This window comes from Mchenga conophoros, linkage group LG5 (assembly GCF_057382185.1).
Source record: "Mchenga conophoros isolate Kocher_MC1m ecotype Shallow Benthic linkage group LG5, M_conophoros_male_GT1.1, whole genome shotgun sequence".
In the NCBI taxonomy this organism is placed as follows: Eukaryota; Metazoa; Chordata; class Actinopteri; order Cichliformes; family Cichlidae; genus Mchenga; species Mchenga conophoros.
In genome coordinates, this window is record NC_140530.1 from 36,790,868 (window position 1) to 36,816,430 (window position 25,563).

A 25,563-nucleotide genomic window follows, 5' to 3' on the forward strand; every position below is an offset into this window, starting at 1 on the left:
TTACCACCCTGTGTGTGTATTTAAGCCCTGTGTTTCCGTGCTCAGTGTCGCGTCGTACCCTCAGATTATGCCTGTGTGTTTTTGGTTTCTGTATTCACGTCACTTCACGTTTGGTTTTCATATCAGCAATAAAGCTGAGGTTTTGATTTACAATTCTGTGTTCGAGTCCTGCGCTTGGATCCTCCTCTCCGCCTGCCTGCACACAGAGCCCTGACAGATTGATTGATTGAATCTTTATTTTGAACATGTTGAAAAAGTACAGCAAAGAATTAAAGAGACAAATAAACAAAGCAAAAGGAAAACGAGCAACTACAAATAACTTTCATGTTCAAAAAGGAGCAGGAAGAAGCATAGGCTTATTTAATCCCACCACATTTCCACTATCTAGTAATCAATAGACTACAGAAATACCTAATTGCATTATGTTACATGTATTTTTTTTAATTGTGTGTGTGTGGTGTCTATCTATCCATACATATATACACATTTTCAATAACCCCAGTAACACTTCAAAGGATACACAACCTACAGATATATATATATACCCATGCACCCGCACACACATGAAAATATTAAAATTAATCTCTGCTTGATGTAACCTAAATCTGATCATGAGCACCACAGCCACTGTGCACCAGTCCAACACAATGCTTTACTGTGAATTCACCACATCAAAAGAGCTAACCTGTTTATCCTGGACAAAACTACCCAGTATTTTAATGCAAATTTTGAATAACACAAAATTGGTTTACTTAGTTCGTTTTGCAGGAAGTTTCACAAACTGAGAATACGTAATTTATCTAAACTCATCATATACAAATCCAATACGTGATTAAAATGATATTACATGCAAGCTTTAAATTTAAAGTTTATCAAGTGTCACTGAGCGGTCCGCTTCTTCTTCCTCTCCTTTCTTGTCTTTCTTATCTTTCTCCATCTCTGAGTGAAGTTAGCTCTCTTTCTTTTCTCTAAATGTGAAATAAGCAGCTGGACCTTTAGCTAGCATCACACTGTGAGACAAACTACAGACAAACAGTTTGTGTATTTGCTGATGTTTATTGATCTGATAGAAATGTTGCATTTGAAATTACCTGACACTTAAAAAAATGTCACTCCCTTTATGCTCGCTCCTCTTATGTAGCGCTAGCTAGATTCTGAAGTATCACGAACACAGCTTATGGACACATGCACTCCCTCCAGCCCACTTTACCCCCAAGTATAAACACTATAAGTAATACTGCTGAAGCTAAAGACAATTACAATACATTTTTCCTCAGGTATGCATAAAATTTAAAAATATATTTATGAAGAACCTTTGTAACACAAGTAACGACATAATTGTAACTGTTATGTAATGTACATTACTGTGTTACTTTGTAACATGTTACACCCAAAACTGGTCGCTATGATCTTTACACTTTACTGATGTTTTTAAAGTCAATATTTAAATATAAAGGGACCTCAGGTGTCGGATGGCAGTGATGGGTTTTTATGTCACATTTTAAGTTTGTGTAAAATTGAAAGGCAGCCACATGAGATTTGATCTCCTTGACACTGTCATCCATTTGAATTTTGGTTAATGCAGGCTTATCTATCAGACATGATAGACATGCATGTAGTTTTGTATCTTAGCTGGTGTTTATACTTTTACAGTTGACCTCTGACCGAGTTTACAACGGTTATTGAAAACCAAAACAAGGAGTGAAAATGAATTTCAAACTGCGTCGATGTGATTTTGCTTCATTAGTCTAAAGCTAGCTAGCTAAACCAAAAACCTGCTGATAGAGGGGCCATGTGCTGCTCCACTTTTAAAGTCAGCGGTAAGATCTTCAGTGGTAGATTGTTGTGATTGGCAATGTATGGAAACAGCTTCTCAGTGAAACTGAGCTTGAAGGTGTGTATGTGTGTGTTAGTGTCCAGATCAAAGAATGTGAGCTTCTTTTTGTCACAGTCCAGCTGAACTCTGACTCTCTGCAGCTTCATCACTGGGAGAGGCTTAAACGGAGGTGGAGGGGTGGCTGCTGTGTATTTTCCATCAAGGAGACATAATTCCCAGTATCCACTCTGTACTATTCCGTGTCTCCGAACAGACTCCTTTACCACACCAACACCCCAAAACCGATTCTGATCATTTCTAACCTCCACATCCCAGCTGTGAGTCCCTGAGTCGAAGCCCTCAGATGTCAGAACACAGTGGTGTGAATCAATCCTCTCTGGATTATGAGGAACCTTCTGTCCCTCTCCAAGACTCGCACTGGTCAGATCTTCAGACAGGATTAGGTGTGATTCAGCTGTGTTTGGGTCAAGAATCACAGGAGTGTAGGAGACCATCTCCTTCATCTTGTTCCAGATGTTGTAGGTCAGGTTGCCCAGGTGTTTGGCCACATCCATCAGGGCTCCTGAGTCTAGCTGTGGAGCATTCAGCAGGGGGAGCTGCTTGACTCTGTTGACTGCAGCCCTGTAGTTGTGGAGGAATGAGACGTTTTCAGCTCTCAGTTGCTCCTCTGTGGCTCTGATTGTTTCTGAAAGAGTTTTTATCCCTCTACTCAGAGACTCAATCTTCTCCTCCATTTTTCTTAACTTCTGCTCTTCTTCCTGCCTCAGAGCAGCCAGCCCGGCCTCTTCTTCATTTTGTAGAAACTGCTGAAGCTTTTTAAACTCCTCCTTTATCTGCTTCTCCGTCTGCTGTGCCTGGACCTTTATATGTTCTGCTGTTTGATCAAACTTTCCTTTGACTTTTTCAAACACCTTCAGTTTATCTTGTAAGGGCTCCAGGCGTTTCTGAAGCTCCTCTCTGTGATCCTGGGCGGCTTCTTCAGTTGGGTTGAATCTGTGGTCTTTGTGTGCTTTTGAATCTCGACAGACGACACACACCGGCTGCTGATGATCCAAACAAAAAAGTTTGAGTTTCTCATGGTGCAGACTGCAGAGAGGCTCAGACACTGCAGAAGCTTTTTTATCTCTTTGCAGTAAGAAAGCCTCACACAGGTTCTTTAACACCAAGTTACGGGGCGGATCATTCAGTAAAGGAATCTTCTTACAAAGTGGGCAGGTTTTTATTTCTCTTTCTGTCCACCACAGCTGCAGACAGTTATTACAGAAGCTGTGGCTGCATGACAGGATGACAGGATCTCTATAGATGTCGTGGCAGACGGGACAGGAGAGATCCTTTTCTGACTGAGAAGACATTTTTTTCCCCCGGAGTAACAACAATGAAAACAATGAGGCGTCCACTCCACTCAAGAAGTTTCTTCAAACTTACTTTCACTTTTAGCTGTGACTTCTGTAAAACTTCTATTTGTAACATGGAATCAGCAGCATCGTGTTGAAGTCACAGTATCCTGATATTCCCTGTATTTCAGTGTTCCCCGTATCCTTCTTGCTGTCGTTGAACGTCCTCTCTTTTCTAACAAAGAATCTAAATACATAGTTCAGAAAGTGAAAGTGTCACGGTGAATGTAATTTGACACCCACATGAATATGGTGGCCCTGAGGGTCCACACCCAACTGCAACTCAAGAAAACAACAGAAAATAGAAAAACTCAAAAAAGCACACAAAACACAATAGAAATAGGAAAAAGGAAAACAAATTAGAAAAAAAGAAAACGGAAATAGAAAAAAGGAAGTTAGAGATGGATGAATGAATATCACTTTACAGTCCCGCACAAACATCAGGATCAATTACACTAATGTTAATGTAAGTTCTGTTATTATGCTGCCTAAGCTGGTTCTGTTGGTGGTGCCCAGCCAAACCTGCATTTGTTTTAAGGAGAAACAAACAGACAGTTCACTCGTTAAGGAATTGTAGTTTATTCACAGGACATTTGACCAGTGTACTAACTTAATCACTTTCTGCTTAAATTTAGCTCTCATCTCATTTAGTACCCCTAATAACAAAAATCCGTATAGCGTATACAACCTGAGCCTGTCGCCTTTCTGTCTGTCCTTCTCTTTGTCTTTCTGTCTGACTGTAAAATAAAAGTATGAACACGTATTTATAAGTTAAACTTGTGTTTTAATCACACATTCGATTTCCAGTCTGTGAACTCAGAGTGCCAAGAGTCAGGGCAGACTGAGAAACCCACTGCTGCGGATCATTTGTGGTGTCTCTGCAGGAGAGCTGATGAGATGGAGGCTTTCCACCCCTAATGATATACCAGGACAAACTCAACAAAATTCAGATCTCAGTAACAAATACCATAGCTGAATATTTCTGTAACTGTATCTTGTTGTTAAAGAAATAAGAACTTGAAATACAAAGCTGGAGCTCAGAATTTTTCAACCTTTTATATCTCATACAACAGGTCACATTTCAACTAGAAGACCCCCCCCCCCCCCCCCCCCTTCTAGTTGAAATGTTGAATGTTCTTACAAATTGGGCAGGTTTTTATTTCTCTTTCTGTCCACCACAACTGCAGACAGTTATTACAGAAGCTGTGGCTGCATGACAGGATGACAGGATCTCTATAGATGTCGTGGCAGACGGGACAGGAGAGATCCTTTTCAGACTGAGAAGACATTTTTCTTGGGATTGAAAAACTCAAAACAAGACACATGTTAAAACTGAAGACAGTTATATTTTTTTTGTCTTTTTTATATTTTGTTTTTCTTTTAAGTTGGAAATATTTGTTATCATATGCACAATTTATTAGTTTAGTGATAACAACCAACAACATCATTTAACTCAAATATTTTAGTTATCTAGCACATGCTTCATAGTGCTAGATTTCTTTTTTTCTTTTTAAATTACTCTATAGCAGTATGAATTCCCAGGATAAATTCTATCAATTTAGACTAGTACAAGTAATATGCCCTCTCAAATAATAATTAATAATATGTTCAATTCCCTTCCACGAATCACTACATTATTGTGGTTGAGGGGTTTGTGTGTCCCAGGGATCCCAGGGCCTATGTTGTCTGGGTGCTTTTTCCACCTGGTAGGGTCTCCCATGTCAAATTGGTCCTGGTTGAGGGACCTGACCAGAGGGACCTTAGTCCATGGGGCCTGGCCGGGCACAGCCCGAAAAAGGCCCACCACCTGCAGGAGGCACCGTAGGGGTCGGGTGCACTGTGAGCCAGGTGGCAGCCAGGAGCGGAGGTCCTGTCGGACTGATCCCCGGCTACCAAGACTGGCAATTGGGACATGGAATGTTGCCTCTCTGGTGGGGAAGGCGCCTGAGTTAGTGAGGAGCTTAGCAGTCAACTGGTCACCACCTGGTGGTGAGTTGGATCAGGTGGCGGGGTAGGATACAGGGACAGACCTGGCGAGCCCAAATGTATAGTGAGGGTGTGCTGGGAACACCTAGAAGAGGCCCCAGTCCACAAGATCTACAACGTACACCTCCGGCAGAGCTTCAACAGCATTCCGAGGGAGACTGGGGACATTGAGGCCGAATGGACCATGTTCAGCATCTCCATTGCCGAAGCTGCTGCAATGAGCTGTGGCCGCAAGGTGGTTGCCGTCTGTCGTGGTGGTACCAACTTAGAAGGAGAAAGAACATTGCTACCTGCACTGTGTATAGTGCTTGCAGAGCACTGCTGACTTCGACTGACAAAATTGTCAGGCAGTGGAAGAAATATGTTGAGGACCTCTTTAATCCCTCTGGCATGTCTTCCATCGAGGAAGCACAGTCTGGGGATGAGGGGAATGACCCACCAATCTCCAGGGGCGAGGTCACTGAGGCAGTTAAAAAACTCCTTGATGGCAGAGCTCCTGGGGTGGATGAAGTCCACCCCGACTTCCTGAAGGCTCTGGATGTTGTAGGGCTGTCTTAGTTGACACGAGAAACATTTCATCAAGTGATTTCATCAGTGACTGAGTGATTGAGATATCCTCAATCAGTCAATGAAACATTTTAAAATATAAAAAGTTTAAAAAAAAAACTATTGATAAGAAAAAAATAAAAGGTGTCATATCTAAAAGTTTAACATGTTATTATAATTAAATAATGCTGAAACGGTGAAATGACGGATTAAAGGACTGGGTATTTCAAAATGATAGGAGAATGCAAATTTTGTAATTATGCGCCTGTAAGCCTCACAGTGCCTAAACTTAAATATAGAGAACACCATGAGGTGATATTTTAAGGCTGGATTGTGGAGACTTGCCTTTTTCAGGAGGTTTGCTTTGACGACTCCGTCATTCAGATCTACAGAGGAGTCTTCCTGCTTCAGGTTTATTTTTATTAATGAGACACAGAGAACAAACGCAATCATGATTAGTTTCCAGCTTTATTATTTTTCTCAAATCTCAAAGCTGAAACTAGGTACCTTTTGTGTTAACATTTGATCTTCCAGGAGCTTCTTTGGTTGCAGGTAGAGGAGCTGGCAGGTTGTCATAGCAGACGAATGGTAGTTTTGTGTCACTGGGCAGTAGCCTCCATTTTCCTGATGTCTTCAAATCTGCAGCAATGAACCAAAAATACCAAATATTTTTTTAGAATCATCCCAGTATCTGAATGAGGAGTCTTTGCCATCACCCCAGTAAATGTTAGGATGTACAATATGGCCTATCCATGCAGAATCATCCTTTGGTGCCAGAGTCTGCATATCATTTTTAGAAAACCAAGGTGGCGTTTCATAAAATTAAAAGAAATCAAGTGCAAACAATCTTTACGGGTAAAGAAAATGCTTTATTTTCCCACCATTGTGACAGATGAATTGATGTTCCTCTGAACAACTGTCATGCCACCGCCATCCATCCATTGAAAATAGTAAACTAAGAAAGGTTCATTTTCAGTTTGTTTTTCCCAGTTCCAAAAATAATCAATTATCTCAAATGCATGATACCCATATATATATTAAACTAAACACCAATCCAGACCTCAGAGTTGTAACCAGCAGATGAAACAGTTTTGATAAGTTGGTTCATTTCTGTAGAGTTTCCAATGCTGGCCAGGTCTGTGTAGTTCTTTCTGCAGTAGCTCTGAGCCTCATACCAAGTAAAAGACTTATTAACAAAGTGGTACTGATGGCATTTGGAGAGGATGAGCCACCCTGTGAGGAAAATATTATAATGAACCTCTTTGGACATATGAGATGGCTGTTTTACAGTATTTCAAAGCAATAAGCACTGCGACAAAAAAAATTCACTAACCTGAGAGATACAAGACACCTAGCAGGATCTTCACAATCATCATGCTCCTCTGTGGACTGTAAGAGGAAACTGCTTTTATAATAAAAAAAAAAAGTAGGAAAATTCCATTTTTCTTTATGTTCCTGTTTCTGAAAAATCCCATTGGTCTGTTGATTTGTTTACGCAAATTGTTTTACTTTATCTAAATATGTTTGTACCCCACAATCAACCAGGTTTATCATGCATAAATATGTGATAAAATTGATCATTTTCATAAATCCCTCGTTTTGCACAGTGTTGATGGGAGCCATATCTTTGGTCAGGTGATAAGTGATAGCCTCCGTAATTTCTTTGTGCCTGCGTGGGTTCGACGTGTATAGGGAAGCACTGTATAAGGTTCTCGTTATTGATGTTTGGGTGGTTGACCGGGACGGATTTTCTCCTGTCACTTTCTCGTCATCCCTGACGTGCTCTCCGTTGTTTTTTCCCTGCTAATTTTAGCATCACACGGCACAGCTTCTGTATCACGTGTTATAAGGCTCCGCCCTTGTCATTTGTTGAGCAGGAAGAGTGAGCACTTGTTTTCATGCAGATTACGTCCCAGATCAAAATGCGGTACAGTCGTCGTCGTCTTTTTTTTAAATTTTTTAAATCGTTGTCATTTGGAAATGAGATCGCACACAAGTATGAATCGAGATCGCGATTTTCTAACGATTAATCGTGCAGCCCTAGCTGGCTGACTGATTGACTGAACTAAACACACATGTGGAAAAGACGGCATCAACATCAATGACATGACAATGACCAGGATGAAACTGAGGACTTAAATACACCAGCTGAATAATAACTGATTGGAAACAGGTGAGCGAACAGCTGAAGATAATAGAACTAAAGACACATAGGGACAGCTCTGGTGGGCGGCTGAGGCAACTGAGCAGGTCCAGAGGCTGGCCACACGGAAGGCGGTGGCGGCGGCTGAGCAGGTCCAATGGCCGCTGGAAGGTGGCCGCTGACGCTGAATCCGACGTGGATGAGGAGACTGTGGCGGAGGAGCAGCTGCAGGCGAAGGCATAGGAGCCAGCAGTGACGGAGGAACATCTGCATGGCCAGCAGGTGCGGAAACCTCTGGCTGAGGAGTGGCCGAGCTCACAGCTGGCTCTGAATGCTGGGGCTGCAGGTCAGGGAACTGAACAGAATGATGAATGAGTGTTTGGGCCAGAGACTGGACTACAGCAGACTGGAGGACGGGTGACTGGAGGACAGGTGACTGAGCTACAGACTGGACTGACTGGACAGGAGGAGACTGAGCTACAGGTGACTGGGAGACAGGAGACTGAGCTGCAGGTGACTGGACTGACTGGGCTGGAAGCCAAACAGCAGGCGACTGGACTGGCGAGGCTAATGGCTGAGCTGAGGTTGGTAAGGCTAATGGCTGAGCTAAAGACTGAGTTAGTGAAGGAGACAAAGCTGCAGCTTGGGCTAGAGCAGAGGTAGTTGAAGAAATAGTGATCTGGGAAAAATTACCTGCTTGAGCGGTATTAAAGTCTTTAATAGGAGCCTCTGAGGGGAAAGCGGTTCTTTTAGAAGCATTATGGTAATGAGTGGCAATAGGATAGTCCAGGATGTAATCACAATATACAGTCTTTTGATTAGATGGATGGTGAACAGTCTCTGGCTTGGAGTGAGAAGGAAGAAAAAAGGTGGGAACCAGAGCCGCTGCGGCATGGCGAGGCTGAAGGTCCAGTGAATGAGACGGGTGGCATGTGAGCGAGGAGCGAAGCGGTGAGAGAGGAAGCCGCCGAAGCGCGGCGAGAAACGCCCACTCTTCACGGCAGATGCTCCGGTGCAGGTGAGGCAGCAGGTAGGAGAACGCGCCCAGAGTCAGGCGAGTCACATGCGGAAAAGACGACATCAACATCAATAACACGACAATGACCAGGATGAAACTGAGGACTTAAATACACCGGCTGAATAACTGATTAGAAACAGGTGAGTGAACAGCTGAAGATAATAGAACTAAAGACACATAGAAGTGACAGGAACAGAACAATAGGAAATGAGAACGAGTGACAAAATAAGCTGAACCTGAACAAACTGAAAACACTGGGTCACTGACCCAGGAACCCTGACATAGAGGAAGCAAGAAGAATGAGTTGAGTAAAGTTTGACTTATCTGACTGTTTGGTTTCGCTTAATGCGCCTTATAATCCGGTGCACCTCATGGTCCAAAAAATACAGCAACTTATCTTGTAGAAATGTGCTCCAAATAACAAATTTTGTGTTGACAAGATTGTTAGTTAATCATTTACAAATCAACATTGTCTGTATGGACAGTAATTTAAAAAAGAAAAAAAAAGTGAACATGTAAAGCTACGGTGTTAAGCGACGTGGTTGAAAAATTAAGGTGCACCTAACTTTTGTGCTGGTGTACCCTAAGAAAAAAAGTTAGGCGCACCAGTGCAATCGTGGCAAAAAGTTAGTCTAGAGCCCTGATATGCATATTTGAAGCTGTATTTTGAAATTTTCAGTTGTTACATGCGTTGACATGTGGTTAAGTTGTGACCATACATGTAGCACAGAGTGTCTGAGGTTGAGAGGAAGTGAGCTGTTTTGAAATGTGTGCATGTAGCTCTACAGGTGTCCCTGCACCTCAGCGTATTTCTGCAGTGAGACATCTTTGTTCAAAACCAAAATTTCTCAGCTGCACATAGTCTAATGAAAATGTTTTTGGCTAATTTTTTTGTTTGTGTGGATTCTTTGCTTGAATTTCTCTCATATTATTATACTCATGTTATTATAATTTCTCCCATATATAACAAATAATTGTAAAACCTTTCAAAGTAATCACACTGTCTTATAAGTTGAAATTCCCTCTGACGCCTCATGAAAATAATCAGTTGCAGGTTTTAACACATCAGCTGATTCAATAGTACAGTAATACGAAACACTTGCACTATTTTATATTTGATTCTCGTATCGGTGAAAACCATCCTTCCTTTTGGTCTGACAGATATTATCTTTAAAAATATTTTTTTCCTATTCCAGGCCGTTTCAGCACTGACATTAAACATCACATCAGGTAAACAACAATCTCTTTGATTATATTTAATATTAACCTTTACACATGGACCTCTTGTCCTGATCACAGATAGGCAGCATTGACCTACTGGGGATAGTTTTCAGAATAACAGCTGCTTACCCAAGCATGATAAGAGCGTGCAAACTGCACCCTGAAAGGCTCTGCCCTGGTTAAAACTGCAATCCTGTGGAAAATAAATTATTTTAATTTCTGTTCCCATCTCAGAACAAGATAGATCCAGCTGTGTTCCGCCTTCAAAAGTGGCTGCACATCTGACAGGTGAGATCATTTTTAATGCTGAAAATCCAAACCGTTTTTATCCACTTTCATCACTGATTACACCAGCCAGAATAAGCTGAGCAGCCGACAGGAAATCAGAAAATAAGAAATCAATTCAGTGGAGAAAACTGATGAAGAAAACACTATTTTCAGGCTAATATGCAGCCCTATGTACTCATACAAATTCATAATCTTGCTTAGATTATATGCTTAAATATTATAGCAGGGTATATTTCTTCTGTCTCTAATATTAATTCCAAAGAATTTCTTCCAATAAACACAATTTTTTTTTTACCAAAGAGAGGGAAAATTTTGTAAGTTTTTGCAGTTTATTAAACATGAATTTTACTGGTACATATGATGTAAATTAATTTAACACCAAAGCCTTAGACTGTATGGAAAAACCTTTGTTTTAATTTATAAGCCATAAATATTTCCAGTCAAGCCACATAATGAGAAATACGACAGGTCATGATAAGCCATTATCATCCACTTTGACTTAAGCTGCAAACAACATTGACTGAAAACAACTTTTCATTGCAGCAACTGTGCCACAGTCAGCGGGGGCAGACCATGTGGAAGGTGTTTGGAGGACCCAGGTGCGGATACAGATGAAGGAGGCAAAACTTTTACTGAACTCAAAGCGAGCCTTTATTAGGGCTGGTAAACAGTAAAGCAAAAATAGCCAAGCATAGCCTATGGCAATGACCTAAACAAAGAGCCTAAACTGGGAAACAACTAAGGACTAAGATAAACTAAGACTCTGACTGAACTGTAACAATGAGCTATGAACATGACACGAAAAAGCAAAGAACAGAATTCTGGACTGGTACCAGGGGCGGAGCGTGAGGGTGGCTTACTGGGCTTAAGCCCGGGTTGTTTTGTCAGAAGCCCGGGGTCTTTTGGAGTGTAATCTTTCATAGTTAGATGCCTGGCTGACAACTGTATAAAACAAAAAGTACACACAATATTCGAAGCACATAGTGCACACTGTGGGAATTTACGACTGTGCGTGAATCCCCCCTGATATTGGTATGATCCGAGCTCAGGCACTAAGCGACTGAGCGAGAGGGCGGGGCAGCTGCTGCCTGTGAGTGCGCTGTTGGAGAAACGCAGCCAGCCATACTAAGGAGAGCTTAAGTTTGACCAGGTAACCAAAACAAATCATTCGTACCGTACAAATAATGTAAATATGACGGTGCATCACGAAAGATTGATATCAAACTGATCACTTGACCCATATTACGTTACTTGCTCTTCAAGTGAATCAACAAATGGCGAAATGAAAAGCCGAACAACAACAATGCTGTTTCTTTAGAGAGTCTTAGCTTACATGTGTGTTTATTTCATATTTTCAGTTGTTTCCCTCCACGGCTAAATAAATCGGTTTCAGTTATGTACTGATATACAAGAATGGACATAAGGAGCTTCTTTCAAAGAAAAAACTCTGGTAGTATTTTATATATTATGCTTTGTATGTTGTTCAGTATATTCCTATGCAAAACAAGAGGAACTTCAATACACAGCAGTATATTCACAGTTGAAACCAGATATTTACATACACTTTATGGAAAACACAAGAACATTTTTTTACTGTACAGCATCAATTTAGGGTAAACTTGTTTTGTTTTGGATAAATAAATGTTGAAATATCTTTTGAATTAGTTAAATGTCAGAATAAAGAGAGACAGAGCTTCTATTTTTTTTATCACTTTCATCAAATTTAGGAGTACATGTACACTAAGTTTATTGTTAATTAATAAGAAAACTCCAGACGATTCCATTCTGAGCTGAAGAAGCTTCTGATAGGTTAGTAGAGTCCATGTGAGTAAACTGGTGGCACAGCTGTGGATGCATATAAGGCAAAACACAGAGCCTGTTTCTGTGACATGGGAAAATCAAGAGATGTCAACTAAAACACCAGGAACAGAACTGTGGAGCTCCATAAGTGTGGCTCAGTTTTGAATACAATTTGGTGCCATTTACAATTAAGAAATACAGATAGTTTCTCTCTTTACTCTTAAAGTTAACAAATATGTTATTGATAAATAATATATTTATCAATCTAAAAAAAATAAACATTTAGTCTGATTTGATGTTACAATTAAAAAGTATTTGTGTTTTGATCTGAAGAGTTTGTAAATATCTGGTTTCAACTGTATATTTGATGATTGTCAGCACAAAGAGGGAGAGAGAGGAACAGAGAGGGAGAGAGAGGAACAGAGAGGGAGAGAGAGGAACAGAGAGGGAGATGGAGAATGTGGACAGAACAGAGGTGGAACAAGAGCAGGTGAGACACACATGTTAGTCAAATGGTTGTTTACCAAAAGTATCACCGTATCACAGGTCCTCATGTATCTCGTACCTAGTGTTTCTTTTTAGGTTTGTTATTTTTCAAATTCTGTATTTATTAAGTTCTGCAGGCTTGTTTGCACAACAAGGCTAAATAATTATATAAACTTTTCTCAATCTAAATATTGTACTTTGGTAGAATTAAAAAATAAGTGTAGTGCAGGTCTATGATGCTTTTTAGTGCTACTATCATCTAGTTCTGATTCTGGTTCTGTCTTGGTTAAGTCCTCAGTAGTCCTGATTTTGAACTGTTGTAGTCCTGTTTTAATTCCGGATCAGTTCTGGGTCTGGTTGAATTGGGGTTTAGTCCTCATGTCTTGATACAGCCCTGACTTTGTTCTGCCTTGCTGCTTAATTAAAAAACTAGTTTAAGGTGTCCTGCACATGTGATATATATTTTTCCCTATATGAAGTCATTGTTTTTTTGAACAAAACTCAAAACAGAGCCAATTAATCTTTCAGTCATTTCTAACCCCCCCCCCCCAAAAAAAAAAAAAAAAAAATAAAGAAAATCCCACATGCATACTACCCTTTAGGGCTAAGCCCCGGGTGTTTCAAATGTCTGGCTCTGCCTCTGACTGGTACATGAAAGATTATGAAAACACGACAGGAGCAGATTACTATGAACATGACCAGTAACAGAGTCTGAAAAACTATGAATCATGACATGTAGCTAGAGTGTCAGGAATGGTAACAGATGACATGACACAGACTGAATGAAACACAGAGACTAAATACCCACAAGTATGATTAGGGGAAGTGGCAACACGAGGGAGAACAGCTGACACACATGAACCTAATGACAGGACAGGGGACGTGAAAGTACATAAGCTGAACAAGGAACACTGGACTCTTTCAAAGTAAAACAGGAAACATGGAGATTAGACATGACATGAACTTAACATAACCACACAGACATGATACATGTCAGGTAAGTGCATGAACCAGGGAGACTGAGTACAGGGGGAGTTGACAAAAGGAATTAAGAAACAAAGGCCTAAACAGCAACCTGGAAATTAACTAGATGAGCTAAACCTATTGATGGTGAGATGAAGCCTCATGATGAACTGAAGCTTTCCATCCAACTCGTCGACTCATGGTTTGAAGCATTGTGATGATTCATTTGCTCTACTGCGCCATCAAGTGGATGATTCAAGTGAAACAGGCCCTTTGATTATAATGATGTGATGTAAAAACCTCTAAACTGAATAAATAAATTGTTTTCATGTTTATTTATCCCGAATATTGTCTCAGTATGTCTGATACAAAAGAGAAAGTGGAAACTATCAGGACAGAGTTTTGGTATGATTGTGTAACTGTGTAATCATGCTTATGTACATCTGGGAAATAACAAACTAGTGTGTGGTGCTTCACTTTTTAATAAACTAAAAGACAGAAATCAGATTACAGGATCTGCAGTGTTGTTTATTTATATTATGGTACTTATCATTTGTGACATTTATTACTGTGTGCATACTTTATTAGGAGAGATGAGATTTAAAAAAAAAACTTCCTTGCTGGTTCCATCGAAGAAGAAATGCTCAAGTAACTATGTAGCACGTACGCAATCCAATTCCACGACACAATGTGATGGGGGAAATCAGCTGTGTTTTGCTGCCCATTTTATTTTGCATCTGGCGCGAACCGGCGAGCCACTTCCTGAATCAGTCACATGGTACGTACTGCCTGCGAGGCCTCTAACGTCACTGCATACGTAATCAACGCAAACCTCCCCCGAGATTACCCGACGCACGCTTCGAAGCTTCGACATACAGGACACATCACTAGCTAAACTGAAACTAGAACACCAGTGAATACAAAATGATGCCATGGCAATTACTGAGAGGTGTTTTGGTGGTGCTGTCACTTGGTGTTTGCTCTCTCTGCGGTAGAGTATTACTTCCTGTTCAAACACAGTGGTGTTTTTGAGTAGCTTATCTGCTTAGCAAATTAATTAAAAACTTTTACATTCTTTTTCATAATATAATCTTCACGTGCTTCATCCGAAGCACACTTTCTGTGTACCCACTACCTAATTTATAGCCAAAGTATTCACTCACTCTTTACTGTTTTGCTAGCTTAGCTTAGCTCAGCTCGTAGCCGACTCGTTAGCACCATGGCTACTTCACCTGTCCCTCCTGCACTTTCCTGCTCATTGTGTCAGATGTTTAGTTACTCCTTGGTCTCTTTTAGCAGTATTGATACTTGTAACAAATGTATATTTGCAGCTCTGGAGGCCAGGATTACTGAATTGGAGACTCTGCTTCGCACCCTTCATTCACCCGTAGCTAGCCAGGCCCCTGTAGTTGGTGCAGCCGAATATGGCGTAGGCCCCGCTAGCTGTTCCCCGGCAGACCCCAAGCAGTTGGTGAAAGAGGGTGGCAGGGTAACGGTGAGGAGGAAGCATAGTCTTAAACAGAAGCCCCAGGTACACCACCAACCCGTTCATGTGTCTAACCGTTTTTCCCCACTCGGCGACACACCCGCCGGGGGTCAAACTCTGGTAATTGGTGATTCTGTTCTCAGACGTGAAGCTAGAGACACCAGCAACCATAGTCAATTGTCTTCCAGGGGCCAGAGCAGGCGACATTGAAGGAAATTTAAAACTGCTGGCTAAGGGTAAACATAAATTCATTAAAATCAAAATTCACGTCAGCAGTAATGACACAATCAATATTGAATCGGTGTGTAACTTTGCCAAAACGATGTTGGACTCTGTAGTTTTCTCTAATCCCCTCCTCAATCAGACCAGGAGTGACATGTTAGACGGATATTCTTCTTAAATTGCTGGCTGTGTGAGTGGTGTCCCAGAAACGATGTGGGCTTCGTAGATAATTGGCAAACCTTCTGGAGGAAACCTGGTCTTGTTAGGAGAGACCGCATCCATCCCACTTTGGATGGAGCAGCTCTCATTTCTGGAAATATAGACAAATTTATTAAGCCCCCCCCAAAATATGACTATCCAGAGTTGGGACCAGGAAGCAGAGTTGCAGTCTTACACGCCTCTGTGCGGCTTCTCTCCTCCTGCTACCCGCCCCCCCAAAAAAAAAAAAATAAAATCTCCACACAGACTGTGTCAGCTCCCGAACAGACAAAAAACAAACTAAAAACCAGCAACAAACAACTTAAACATAAACAATCACAAAGAAAGAGTATCCACATCTGAACCAAAGAGTAAAACAGTGAAATGTGGATTATTAAATATTAGGTCTCTCTCCTCCAAGTCTCTGTTAGTACATGACTTAATAATTGATCAACAAATCGATTTACTTTGCCTTACAGAAACCTGGTTGCAGCGGGATGATTATGTTAGTTTAAATCAGGGGTGCTCACACTTTTTCCGCATGTGAGCTACTTATAAAATGACCAAGTCAAAATGATCTACCCACTACAAAAATCCAAAACATATACTTATTTATAAATATATTGAGGATTCTTTATATCTACAATGTATATACATGCATAACCGCAATATCCAATATTTCACAACACAATTAACTATGTAAATTTTTTGTCATTACCTGAGTTTACTCTGATGACTTGCACTGAATTGAATCAGCCAGGGATGCATAGTCCGGACAGTAGCTGCTGACGGCCAGGTTTAAGAGAAAAAACCGAGAGCTAAAAATTGGAGTTAACTCGCTGACTAGCTTGTCAGTTTTACTACACTTCGCGCCGCTGTTTGCGCATGCGCAGCGACCTAAGCGTCAGAAAAAATCTGATGTCATCTGACTGGCTTCCCTGTATCAATCAAGTGACGGGATGGATGATAGGCTGGCATCTATTTTTTTAATGCCATGCGATCTACCAATACTACCTTTGCGATCGACTGGTCGATCGCGATCGACGTATTGAGCACCCCTGGTTTAAATGAATCAACACCCCCGAGTCATTCTAACTACCAGAAACCTCGAAGCACAGGCCGAGGGGGCGGTGTGGCAGCAATTTTTCACACCAGCCTATTAATTAATGAAAGACCAAGACAGACTTTTAATTCATTTGAAAGCCTGATGCTTAGCCTCGTCCACCCCAGCTGTAAAACTCAGAAACCAGTCTTACTTGTTATCATTTATCGTCCACCTGGGCCTTACAGAGTTTGTCTGATTTAGTTCTGAGCTCAGATAAAATAATTATTGTGGGTGATTTTAACATCCATGTAGATGCTAAAAATGACAGCCTCAACATGGCATTTAATCTGTTATTAGACTCAATTGGCTTCTCTCAAAATGTAAAAGAACCCACCCACCACTTTAATCACACTCTAGATCTTGTTTTAACATATGGCATAGAAACTGAACATTTAACAGTGTTTCCTGAAAACCCTCTCCTGTCTGATCATTTCCTGATAACATTTACAATAATTGATTACACAGCGGTGGGGAGTAGACTTTATCAAAGTAGATGTCTTTCTGAAAGCGCTGTAACTAAGTTTAAGAATATAATCCACCCACTGTTATCATCTTCAATGCCCTGTACCAACATAGAGCAGAGAAGCTACCTGAACGCTACCCCAACAGAGGTCGATTATCTTGTTAATAATTTTACCTCCTCACTACGTACGACTCTGTAGCTGTAGCTCCGGTGGAAATGCTCAAAGAAGTCCTGCCATTAATTAATGCTTCAATCTTAAATATGATCAACCTATCTCTAATAATCGGCTATGTACCACAGGCCTTCAAGCTGGCTGTAGTTAAACCTTTACTCAAAAAGCCATCTCTAGACCCAGCAGTCTTAGCTAATTATAGGCCAATCTCCAACCTTCCTTTCATATCAAAAATCCTTGAAAGAGTAGTTGTCATACAGCTAACAGATCATCTGCAGAGGAATGGTTTATTTGAAGAGTTTCAGTCAGGTTTCAGAGCTCATCACAGCACAGAAACAGCTTTAGTGAAGGTTACAAATGATCTTCTTATGGCCTCTGACAGTGGACTCATCTCTGTGCTTGTCCTGCTAGACCTCAGTGCAGTGTTCGATACTGTTGACCATAATATCCTATTAGAGCGATTAGAACATGCTGTAGGTATTACAGGTACAGCGCTGCAGTGGTTTGTATCATATCTAGGGATGGGTATTGATAAGATTTTAACGATTCCGATTCCATTTTCGATTCTGTTTAACGATTCGATTCTTTATCGATTCTCTTATCGATTCTTTTTTTTTTTTTTTTAAAAAGGAGAACACTAAGGTCGATTAGCTCAGAGCTTTGTTTTATATCTTCTCTTTGAACAAGATAGAAATTTAGGAGTAACATGGCCTTACAAACCCAACAGTGAGATCTTGAGAGATCCAGCCTACGGCTCTTCAATGGGGTGTCACAGGGTCCCCAGGAAAAAAAAATTGTAAATGTAAAATAATAAAATAAATATTCTTGTGAGACATATCACATATTGACGGGGTCGGGTTATGTTAAAAAGTATAAATTGTTATACTTTGTTCATTGGTTCAAAGGTACCCCACACTTCTTTTTTTGTTTGCTTGTTTGTTCTGGTGTATTTTTCATTTGAACTGTTACTCTGCCAGAGTACTCATATTTACAAGATGGCATTGAACGCCCCATTGGTGTATCAGGAAAACTATTTTGTACGTATGTTCCTTGAAGGGGATTGAAGTCGTTCTTTTTTCCACCGCAGCGAAGGGCTAGGAGTAGGAGAGGAGCTGCTGTATGTTTTTGTTATCGAATCGATCTGATTGTGAAATAAAGCATATGCAGTGAGAAAGCAACTCCAGGAGTCATCCCTGCCTTAAAGCTGCAACATTCTTCTGTAGCAATAACAAAGTATAACATAAATTGTTCTGTGGCAATTACACAAGAATATCCAGTAATGTCCCTGCCTACAATTAAACACATTCACTTACCAAAAATCGGGGGCATCTGCTGTGGCAAATGGGTGCAAGCCTTTGACCACAAACTTAGACACTGCTCGGTGACATTAGTCTATCCTGGCCTGAAAGGAGACGCTACCGGTAGACTGCAGCGAGAACTGTCAGCGAGCGCCAGCCAGACTCTGTCTGTCTCTCTCATCATGGTCACCTACATGTACAGTAATGGCAGGTCTTGTAATAAGGCAGATTGCGCTAACATAATATGCACTGTTAGTTGATTATTTACCTGCCGCATTAACGGGAGAGGACGTGCAAACGTTAGCGCTGCTGCTGGGTTGAGAGTCACGAGTCCGGAGCGGAATTAAAAACGCGTGTCATCGCGTGTTTTGTGAGCAAATGCTTTTGCATATTCGTAGTGTTTCCTCCCTTAAATGAAATATCTACTTTGCAAGTTGCCCTGTTGTCATCGGTTCTCATAAAGTATAATCAAACTTTTGAGCGTTTGAGCCGCTTAGGCGCCATGTTTCCTGCCAGGTAAATGACGCTCCGCAACGTGGTGACGTCATTCGGGGCGACTGGAATCGATAAGGGAATCGTTTGCAAAAATGGCAAACGATTCCAAGGAATTGAAACAGTGGGAACCGGTTCTCAACAAGAACCGGTTTTCGATACCCATCCCTAATCATATCTATCTAATAGACTCCAATTTGTGCATGTAAATGGAGAGTCCTCTTCACACACTGAGGTTAATTATGGAGTTCCACAGGGTTCAGTGCTAGGACCAATTCTGTTTACATTATACATGCTTCCCCTAGGCCAGGGGTCTGCAACCTTTAGGACCCAAAGAGCCATTTGGACCCGGTTCCCACGAAAAAGAAAACACTGGGAGCCGCAAATACTTTTTAACATCTAAAATGAAGATAACACTGTATGTATTGTTTTTTACCTTTATGCTTTGTGGGAACAACTAAGGTGTGTTGCTTATGAAATCCATGAAGTGCTACAGAGAAAATTACATTTTATTTATGTAATTAACACATTTTGAACTGTTAAAGAAATATAACAAAAGCAAAGACACCCAGCTGAACTAAAATGATCCATGTAGCACACAAAAACTGTTGTGAGCCGCCACCCTCATATCGCCTTTGGGCTTTTGGAGCCTTGACCTGACTTTTAAAAAATAATTTAAAAGAAAAGCACTATGCTGCTGAAAAAAGAAAAATAGATATTTGAAATTTCTTCCTAAATATGTATCTAACCTGGTTAATGTGTGTGGCGGGGTGTGGTCTGCAGCGCCGCTGCAGGGAAGGCGGACACACTTGAGCGGCACCCGCAATCACGCCTCGCTGCCTTAACGTCTGTGCCATCTATGCTGTTGTGTTGTTGTTGGTATGTGTCGGGCTGTGAGCTGAAAAGCTACAGCCGGCTGTATGCGTACAGCAACCGTGTGTGAAAAGTGGTCAATAAAGAGATGCTGAAAAGCATCTTCATGCAAACATCGTCGGGTCTGCCGTGATATGTTTACAATGGGACTTCTGCTCCTGAACCTCTGAACAGCAGGTCTGTAAGCTGTCATCTGTGAGGCGTGAGCGGTGTTTGTTTTTAACATAGTTCACAGTGGAGCTGCTGACATAACGTGGATCCGAAGATCCATAATTGGCCTACCTGGGGTTGAAAGTCTCGATAAATATACAGCGTTTCGGCGGGTAAACCGGCTTCCGCAAGTGTGACGCTTATTTTGAGCGATGAAAAAATAATAGAATATAATTTAATTTTTATATTTCAATATCACAATAATCTTCCAATTTAGAACTACAAGTTAAAAAAAAGAACTAACATAAATAAAATATACTTCAGCTAAATACTTGTTTATTTCTAATTTATTTTCTCAAACCACGCGGCGCCGCACTTTAAGGACTAAAGAGCCACATGTGATCCCTGCCCTAGGCAGCATCATTAGAAGACATAGCATATGCAGATGACACCCAGCTCTATCTGTCCATGAAGCCAGATAACACACATCAATTACTTAAACTGCAGGAATGTCTTAAAGACATAAAGACCTGGATGGCCGCTAACTTTCTGCTTCTTAATTCAGATCAAACTGAGGTTTTTGTACTTGGCCCTGAAAAGCTTAGAAATATGGTATCTAACCAGATTCTTACTCTGGATGGCATTACCTTGGCCTCCAGTAACACTGTGAGTCACCGTGTCCAGGACATGTCCTTCAAAGCACATATTAAACAAATATGTAAGACTGCTTTCTTCCATTTGCGCAACATCTCTAAAATTAGAAATATCCTGTCTCAGAGTGACGCTGAAAAACTAGTTCATGCATTTATTACTTCCAGGCTGGACGACTGTAATTCATTATTATCAGGATGTCCAAAAAACTCACTGAAAAGCCTTCAGCTAATCCAAAATGCTGCAGCAAGAGTCCTGACAGGGACTAGAAAGAGAGAGCAGATTTCTCCTGTTTTGGCTTCCCTTCATTGGCTTCCTGTTAAATCCAGAATTGAATTCAAAATCCTGCTCCTCACATACAAGGTCTTAAATAATCAGGCCCCATCTTATCTTAATGACCTTGTAGTACCATATCACCCTATTAGAGCACTTCGCTCTCGCTCTGCAGGCCTACTTGTTGTTCCTAGAGTATTTAAAAGTAGAATGGGAGGCAGAGCCTTCAGTTTTCAGGCCCCTCTTCTGTGGAACCAGCTTCCAGTTTGGATTCAGGAGACAGACACTATCTCTACTTTTAAGATTAGGCTTCAAACTTTCCTTTTTGCTAAAGCATATAGTTAGGGCTGGACCAGGTGACCCTGAATCCTCCCTTAGTTATGCTGCAATAGACGTAGGCTGCTGGGGATTCCCATGATGCATTGAGTTTTTCCTTTCCAGTCACCTTTCTCACTTACTATGAGACTAATAGACCTCTCTGCATCGAATTATATCTGTTATTAACCTCTGTCTCTCTTCCACAGCATGTCTTTATCCTGTCTTCCTTCTCTCACCCCAACCGGTCGCAGCAGATGGCCCCGCCCCTCCCTGAGCCTGGTTCTGCTGGAGGTTTCTTCCTGTTAAAAGGGAGTTTTTCCTTCCCACTGTCGCCAAAGTGCTTGCTCATAGGGGGTCATATGATTGATGGGTTTTTCTCTGTATCTGTTATTGTACGATCTACTGTACAATATAAAACGCCTTGAGGTGACTGTTGTTGTGATTTGGCGCTACATAAATAAAATTGAACGAATACATTAAAACCCACACACTGGGTCACACGACCCAGTACAGTGACAAACTGTCTATTTATGTGTGTTTTTTTTCTTAATCTCTACAGCTGGATCAGCTGCAGTTCATGAAAAGGCAGTGATGCGCAGGAATGTATCTGACCCTCTACATGGAATGATCGACAAAGATGGAGGGCTTACCATTCCGAAGGAGGGAAATTACTTTGTTTACTCCCAAGTTTCCTTCAGTGACAGTGGTGTGTTTCAGCACTCTGTTACACTTTCCAGAAAAAAGTATTTAAAAAACGTAACACTCATGCAATCGAGAAAATACCCCAAAGAAAGCGGATCAAACAGTTTTCTGAGTGGAACTTTTCATCTTTATGAACATGACAGAATTTTTGTGACTGTAAGCAACACCAACACCTCAAAGATTATACAAAATAACAATTATTTTGGTGCATTTATGCTCTAAATCCCACAGATGGATAAAATTATGTTATTTTTACAGCTTTTGTTTTCTGTGCAGCTTAATATCAGCAGGATGGGATTTTTGCATTGTTTAAAGTTTACTCAAATGTGGATGAATTGTTTAGTCAAAACAAATAATTTCTGCTTGTGCTTGTTACACTTTTCTCCTGATGTTTAATTTGCTTTTCATGATGCCTGCAGTTCCTCTGTAAATGAATCTGCACAAGAATGAAATACGCTGGTAAATATGTTTGGATTAGTTAAACTGTTTGTCTCTATTTTTAAATTTCATTTTAATGCTTCCCTATTGTACAGTTTTGATTTCTTCTTTTTATAATAATTGTATTGTTTTTGTACTTTGTTTACCACAGCATGAAAACATCTTTTGACTGATTGTTTATGTAAAAAGAGGTCGCTACAGTGAGTAGCTCCATCTGTTTAACCTGGCAGAGGATGCTCCCCCCCCCCATGCAACAGCAAAGTGATTTGTGTCTCCTTCTGAGACTTAATCAGGGATCTAAAGTCCAATAAAAAAAAAAACGGAATAAGACAAAATTATCTAAGGAGCTTGGAAAGAAAAAAGCGTCTGGAATCTTTATGTCGCTTGGAGACTCAAAGCTTCAGTTCTAGGGTCAATAAGGGAATGAGACGAAATTATTATTTTTTTGTTGTTGTCTGAAGTCAGCTGTTTAACATTGTTGTAACAGACTATTTGTATTGTGTTATTGATCAGTTTAAAACAAACACTGCAGCTTAATTTAGCTGTTTTGTAAAAATCAGCTTTTATTGGATATATCTGATAATGTTCTTTGTTAAGCAAAGTAACACAAGCCAAGGACTGTGGGGTTTTTATGCTTTTATTGTGCAGCTGTCTCATGTTATGTTTTCCTTAATATGGTCAATCAGCAATCTTTCACTGCTCTGACCTCCGTTTTCTTTTTTTCTTTTCTTTTTTGAATAAAAAATAGATGAAAGACATAAAATCCAAAATGTTCCTCATTGTGACAAATCTTAAATTATTTATTCAAGCGTAACAAGTCCCCTAACTCAAGCGATGGCCCAGAGGTGTGTTTGCACATAACAGACAACATAGTATAGATAAGTATAAATAAATTGTATCTTTGGGCACTTTTTTAAACAACAGTCTGCTATATAAGCACATAATTACTTCAAATTTGTTTAGTTAAACCTTCAAATTCCACATTTAGAAATTAAAACAGCAGCAGCAACATTACTGAAGCAGTGTGAGATCATACTGACTTTCAAACTAATGAGAATAATTTTTTTAAAAAGCTGTCTTTGCCTTATATGCTATATCTACACAGATGTTTGTAAATGTTTTAATAATATGTGCCAATTATTTTCCCAGCAAAATCTAATAAAATGTTCAGTCGCTCAAGACTTTTGCACAATACCACCCTAAAATATATTAGTATAATTAGTCCCATCGTTTTTTTTAATCAGATTTCAGCAGTAAATATGAAAGACAGAAAAATATCAAACTTCTTCAATCTTAGTCACGGCCTATATGTATATGTTCATATCTCCACCACCCGGTGTGCTTCTTGTATACCTGACACAGTGATGTATTTCAGTGTGAAGGAACATGTTATATTTCTGTTTTCTCCTGAGAAGAATGTAGCAACGTTTTGCTGGTTTTGAAACCAAACCCAAAACCTGATGATAAAGGGGTCATGAGACTCTTTGAGTGAGGGGTGATTTCTTCTGTGGTTCATGCTTTGGTTTCAGTGTTTGTTGCGTTCATAGTTTTTGGAAGGAATCTCAGAAAAAAGGTATGTCTCTTTAAAAAGGATTTATTTTGCTTTTTGCAGTTGAAAGTTTACACAGCGCTGCGGACTTCTATGTGAACCAACAGCATGTTTCACAAAAAGGATGACCCTCAAACAGGCTGTACATTATATAGTGAGACAAAAACATAGATTATAACAGCTAACTTCCTCCCGCATGGACGCAGTCTTGGTGTCTGCTCCGAAGCATCTTCATATCTCCATGACCTCGTCTGGTATCTGCTCCCTCCTCTGTAAGAGACAGAAAAGCGAAACACCTCTCTGCCTAGCCTTGATAATCTAATGCTATTATCCATTGTTCTTCTAGTGATTCAAAGTTGGTTTAGAAAATCACATTCAGAGCTCTCTGACCCAAAGATTATTCTAATCATAATCTATGTGTGTAAGCGTGTTTGCAATTACCCCTCTGCACTCTAAGTCATTTCCTACAATATATCAGTGCGGACAGTAAAGCCGAACAAAGCTTATGACCTTCAGAAGACTGAGCGCCAACTCATTATGAGCACATTTGCAGTAAATGTATGAAAATGATTATAACCACCTAATTTAGTAAAATAAATCAAACATTTTCAATCACAACAGTGTGGAAACAACTAGGTGTGTGTTAATGTTCACATCAAAGAATGGGAGCATCTCTCTATTACAGACCAGCTAACCTCCCACCCTCGGGACCTTCTTCACTGAAACAACTTTACATGGAAGTGATGAAGAGGCTGCTGCGTTAGTTCCTTCAAACAAATATATTTCCCAGAATCCAGTCTGTGTTTGTCCCTTTCTTAGACAAGACCCCGTCACCAGGCCAAGGGTTCAGTCCTCATCATTTCTGACTTCAAGATCACAATCTCTGAGTCAAAGCCCTCAGAGCCCAGCACAAGGGAACAGCTCACAGTCCTCTTAGAAAGGAAAACGATAAGCTGAAGTTGAGCTGAAGAGGCCAAAAATAAAAGTCTTTACACACAACAGATTATTGAAGACAGTTTAGCAGTTGAATAAAACTGACATTTGTTTTTTCAATTTCCCAGTTTGGCAAAATCACTTTTTTAAAATAATTGTGGAGGCTTTAAACTCAGTGCTTGTTAGGCATAAACATGTAGGTGGAACCACCTACATTATTATATTCAGCTGCATCTAATGGTTGAAGAGCGCCCCCTGCTGTTCAGAATCAGATTCAGAATCGTGTTTAGTGGCCAAGTATATGTGCAGACACATAAAGGGAATTTGGTTCCGGTAGATGGTGGCTCTCAAGCACAGTAATGTAAATCACACACACACACACACACACGTGTCTATATACACATTACACATACATACACAAAGCTGTGTAAACCAACTATAAATAACGAATCTAAACTTATATACATAAAATACAGAAATGAATGAGGTGGAATGAATACTACAAAATGTACATAAGGTGCAGCTGCAGTCTGGCAGTGGGAGCAGTGTGACAGGTCA

At 40.4% G+C, this 25,563-nt stretch overlaps 1 protein-coding gene across 2 annotated transcripts; it reads right to left on the minus strand.

Moving 5' to 3' along the window:
* Positions 1 to 226: 226 nt before the first annotated feature.
* On the minus strand, positions 227 to 3,659 carry LOC146575040 (E3 ubiquitin-protein ligase TRIM35-like). Of its 2 annotated transcripts, XM_085275638.1 has the most exons (2): positions 3,263 to 3,362; positions 227 to 2,880 (listed from the first exon to the last, which is right to left on the minus strand). In XM_085275638.1, exons 1-2 carry the CDS (start codon positions 3,305 to 3,307, stop codon positions 1,759 to 1,761), a joined length of 1,167 nt encoding a protein of 388 aa, XP_085131764.1. In that variant the 5' UTR covers positions 3,308 to 3,362; the 3' UTR covers positions 227 to 1,758. The 2 variants fall into 2 exon arrangements, with proteins under 2 accessions (XP_085131764.1, XP_085131763.1); XM_085275637.1 differs by having other exon boundaries at positions 227 to 3,659.
* Positions 3,660 to 25,563: the final 21,904 nt, after the last annotated feature.